Source organism: Engraulis encrasicolus, chromosome 24 (genome assembly GCF_034702125.1).
Source record: "Engraulis encrasicolus isolate BLACKSEA-1 chromosome 24, IST_EnEncr_1.0, whole genome shotgun sequence".
Taxonomy (NCBI): Eukaryota; Metazoa; Chordata; class Actinopteri; order Clupeiformes; family Engraulidae; genus Engraulis; species Engraulis encrasicolus.
The window spans coordinates 5,883,984-5,888,983 of NC_085880.1; the positions used below are offsets into that span (position 1 = coordinate 5,883,984).

The 5,000-nt window shown below is 40.9% G+C and overlaps 1 protein-coding gene across 2 annotated transcripts in view; it reads right to left on the reverse strand.

Annotated features, from left to right (window-relative positions):
• Nucleotides 1-1,980: 1,980 nt before the first annotated feature.
• LOC134440739 (uncharacterized) overlaps nucleotides 1,981-5,000 on the reverse strand; it is a 4,297-nt gene continuing 1,277 nt past the window's right edge. Inside the window, exons 1-3 of one of the 2 annotated variants that reach the window (XM_063190841.1) lie at nucleotides 4,352-5,000; nucleotides 4,123-4,225; nucleotides 1,981-2,838 (exon numbers count right to left, since the gene is read on the reverse strand). The exon at nucleotides 4,352-5,000 is cut by the window's right edge and continues 1,277 nt beyond it. In XM_063190841.1, coding sequence (XP_063046911.1) covers nucleotides 2,311-2,838; nucleotides 4,123-4,225; nucleotides 4,352-4,680 — 960 coding nt within the window. In that variant the 5' untranslated portion in view covers nucleotides 4,681-5,000 and the 3' untranslated portion in view covers nucleotides 1,981-2,310. Of the gene's footprint in view, nucleotides 2,839-4,122 lie in introns of both variants that reach the window. The other variant, XR_010033023.1, reaches the window with a different exon arrangement.

Here is a 5,000-nt window from a genome sequence, read left to right on the forward strand (position 1 = left end):
ATGTGCTGGGTTACATATAGTACTGTTTTAGGAACTAAATTTAGATGATTCAGGCAAAACTATCAATATTTTGTGCAGAGGTTGTATGCATGAAAAAATCGTTTGGTGTTTGGTACGAAAATGTATATAAAAATATCAGAAACTACATATGTGAAGCCTGTGACACGATTCAAGCGGGATCAATACCGCCACTTGATTACAAGTTAATTTTTTTTCCCCGCTTAAAACGTCCCAAGGTCCCGTCAGGATATGACGTCACTTGCGAGCTCTATTGCAGCATTTGGAAAGGGGGGTGTCTTCTACTTGGCCTGCTGCAAAGGTGGTTCAGTCATAAACTTGGCTTCATTAACCCAGAGGTGGTTGTAAAGCAGTTATTAAAATAGACCTAGCTCAGGGATGCATAACTTTAAACACATGCCCACCCTAGTCTTTATCTGTCTGATGTACAACTGCATTGAGGTTACTGTAGCTTGTCACCTAACCACCTTTGTAGAAGACCTCACTGTGTTGCCAAAGCTTACAGATGTTATGTGTCAATACTTTTATATTTATTTTATTACTCTAATTTTCAAGAATTCATTATTCTAATGGGAAAAAAACACTTTTTGTTTTTGTTTTTGGGCCTAAATGCAATTGTTTTGAAAGTTGAATTGTACTGGATTTCACTAGTGTGAAATCCAGTACCCTTCAAACTTTCAGAACAATTGCATTCTCTCCTTGAGAAAAACATCAAGACATTCCTGGCAGTTTCACATTGAGCAAATATCTTCATATTCAAGCACAGCATAGCATTTAACATTGGTTTAAAAGAAGCACACTTTTGTTTTGTGTAATGAATTTTAATAGTAAATTAGTATGATTTAAATGTACTTTACAAGAGTGATATCATACAAAAGCCTGGGAAATTACTTTGAACTATGACCTCCAAATGACATTGACCCAAAGAACCTGTAAGAACAAAACATCAAATTTCTTCACACGCACACGCACACGCACACGCACACGCACACGCACACGCACACGCACACGCACACACACGGTGTGAAAGAAGAGCCAGAGAGCGAGAGAGATTATTCCTCTATATTGAATGTCTTTCACCTTTTTTTCCTATGCATTTTGTAATGAACTGACCTCTGCAAATGTTCCCTTTAATACAATCCATTATTCAGACATCGGACCGAGCTGGGTGGCCCGAGACCACTCATAAAAGAGTAACGGGAGGAAAGGCTTTTCCAAGATAACCTTGATATTACAGACTCCTCACATCCAGGTTTGTTAAAAAGAATCACTTTAACAAGCCTTCTCTTCGCTCACCTAACTTCTTTTTTTTCCCGCCTCAAATAAAATAATGGGGAGGCGAGAGGCGAGAAGTCAAACGGAAACACTTAAAATGTCATTCAGCGCGATGCCAGCCCCGGCTACGGCACCACATTAGTCCCTTCTTGGCACCCGCGGAACATCAGCCACCCATGCCCTCACACACACACATTGGCAGACACACACACACTGGCATACACACACACACACACACACACACACACACACACTCTGGCATACACACACACATTGGCGGACACTCACACTGTGCACACACACATAGGTGCATGCGCACGTGCGCACACACACACACGCACGCACGCACACACACACACACACACACACACACACACACACACACACACACACACACACACACACGCACGCACGCACACACACACTGCCACACATTGGCAGGCCCTCATCTTGGTCTCTGCTATCCTCTCTTTAATCAAAGCCATCACTAATCTAGGCAATATTACACAATGGCAGGTGCATTTATTCTGTCAATTAAGAGGTGTGTGTGTGTGTGTGTGTGTGTGTGTGTGTGTGTCAGTGGCGGCTGGTGACAGAAATATTAGGTAGGGCACACTTTCAGCTATGAAATTAATATTGCGACTATTCCCTTGCGGGGGGTCTGGGGGCCCCCCCCAGAAAAATTTGGATTTCTAGGATGCAATTTCCTGCATTCTGGTGTATTTTGGGGTAACCTGTTCAGCTTGACCTGCTCAAGACAGTGCATTCAAATAACTATTGAAAGAAACACAGGTAGTCAGAAAATTAGAAATACAAAGTGAAAATTTTATGTAATGAAAAGTGGATACATTTACATGTATTTGATGTATTCGGATCACACACACACTCTTTCTCTCATTCTCTCATTCTCTCTCTCTCTCTCTCTCTCACTGACTCTCTCTCTCACACACACACACACACACACACACACACACACACACACACACACACACACAAAAGTGCTTAAATGCTTAAGTGCTACTTGTAGAGGAACTTGGCCCTTCTCTCTTTTAAATTTGAAAATGTGTCAATGACTTTAACGTTAAAGTCAGTCATCTCTGTTACTATGGCCCTCTCCATAGACAGGGTAGCCAGTGCGTTGAGGCGATCTTGCGACATTGTGTTTCTCAGGAATGTTTTCACTCGCTTAAGAGTCGAGAAGCACCTCTCTGCTTCTGCTGTCGTCATTGGTGTGGTGACAAGTATTTTCAAAAGGGTTACCGTCTCTGAAAAAAGCTCCCCCAAGTTGTTCTCCATAAAGAATTGGAGGAAGTCCACCGCACCACTACACGCTCTGAATTCCTCGTTGCTGTAGAGGAGTTCTAGCTCTGTCTTCAGCCTGCTGCTGTCAAGGACAGGGTAAGCCTTCACTGTGGTTTTAAGAGCCTCCTCTGGAAAATCCACTTGATAATCTTCAAACCGATCGCACTGCAGGAGGGTTGCACAGATGAGATGGTCTGTGAACTGGAACCTCTCTCTGGTGTGCCCCAGTATGGTATCACAGACCTAAAAAAAACAAAGGCATTCAAGAAATGGGTAAAAAGGCACTTGGTTTTTAGCATGTCTATGATTGGCCACTAGATGGCAGCAGTGTATAAGACATTGTCTGCTAATGGAGTTTGTGCACATGAAATGCTGGTAATTAGGCCAGCTGTTTATAGCCCAACTGGTTTACAACTTTGATCAAATAGTAAGCTTTAAAAAAGAAACATGTGTAGCATGTCTGTTTAAAAGGCTACACAAGTTAATTGTGTTATTAATCCATTGATATAGTTGTGTTTTAATTAAGAAAAGAAACATAAATGAGTATGTATAGCACCTGGTTAATAAGTAGGCCAGTGTAATTGACCATCAGTACAATAGAGCAAAATTAAAGCCTTCCACATCACTTGGGAGTAATAAATATATAAATAGCAATAAATAGCAATTCTGAAGTGCACCCTTAAAAAGGTACAATACAGTATATGGGTGGGAGACGTGACGCCTTGTTTTTTCATAACATTGGTTAAAAATCTACAAAACTGTTATTTTTCCTTTAAAAAGGAATTGTAAAAACTTTTGGTAACACTTTACGTAAAGCCCACATTATAAGCGCATTCATAACAAATTATAATGCCCATTATAATTACTTATAATGTATTATGACTACAGCCATAATGCTTCATGATGCTTTATATTAACAGTTGTGAATCTAGCTTATAATGCTTTATAAATCCAAGGGTGTCATGAGTGCTCATGACTGGCTATAAACTACAGGCTGCCTGATGGGGCTTATAGTACATTATGAGCACCTATACCCCTCTATGCACAGACCTGGATGATAAACTGTCATAATTATCATCAATGTGTGCTCTAAGTAAAGTGAAGTTCATATGGATGCATCTATAATGCACTATATAATACACATCTATAATGCATCGTAATGTACTATAAGCCCCATCAGGCAGCCTGTAGTTTATATCCAGTCACGAGCACTCATAACACCCGTGGATTTATAAAGCATTATAAGATAGATTCATGGTTATTTGTTACTGATAACATAACACATCAGGAAACACATCATGAAACATCATGGGTGTAGTCATAATGCGTTGTAAGTAATTATAATGTGCATTATAATTTGTTATAAATGCGCTCATAATGGGCTATAGATATGGGCTTCATAGAAAGTGTTACCAAACTTTTTTTTTTTTGGCGTTACGCCCTTAAACGTCAACCACCCACATGAATGTATGTAATTAGTTATTTCTACAAGGCTTTTTTTTAATACAAGGCATGCTTTCTACTCACTTCAGCTGCAATTCGTTGGTGATCCTCTGAAGAGAGAGCCACACGTTTTCTTGATTGCAGGGATAGACTGCTGTGCTCCACTGTCATGGCATGGAGAGAATCTCTGTGAAGGGGAAGTAAGGTGTTTGTTTAATTCGTTTATTTTTTACGGCTTTCATTATTTTTTAACTGATGTTATTGAAGCAGAAAACCATAAAATAATGTATCTAAAACCAAATCAAATTAGTACCTGATCTTCTGTATGTCCTCCTGGAATCTTTGGATGCATCTCTTAATGTACACTGAGTCGATGCTCCTCTTCTGTAGCCTGGCATAGAGAGTGTCTACAAGGGGCATGATCTGGTGAAAAAGTTGCAGGAAGAACCTGAAGTCTGGGTCTTCCAGGATCCTTGCATATGCTCCTGCCTCTCTCACGGTGATTTCATCGAAGTCTCCCGAGTCTCGTATGGCATGGAAACATTTGATGAGATCCTCTCTGTGTTCAAACACCGTGTTGACAGCGCGGCTGTGAAAGTTCCACCTGACCTTGCTGGAAGTTGGCAGCCTGCGGGAAACCATTTCGTCCAATACACTGGTCCTCTTGGGTGATCTTGAAAAAAAAACTGGCAAAGCCACCAAGGTCCGAAAAAAAGTTCCTTACTTTAGAAATGTGACTGGTGGCTTGTTCCATGATCAAGTTCAACTGGTGCGCGTAGCAGTGGATGTAGTGCGCATTTGGGTAGTCCTCTTTTATTCGCTTCTGAACACCACCAGTGGCACCTCTCATTACGCTCGCTCCATCATAAGCTTGGCAGATGAGTTTTTCTTTTTGATCGGGAAGGATTATGGAAAGGCGTTCTTTCAGCTCTGTGGCAATGTTCACGGCTGTTGATGACTGC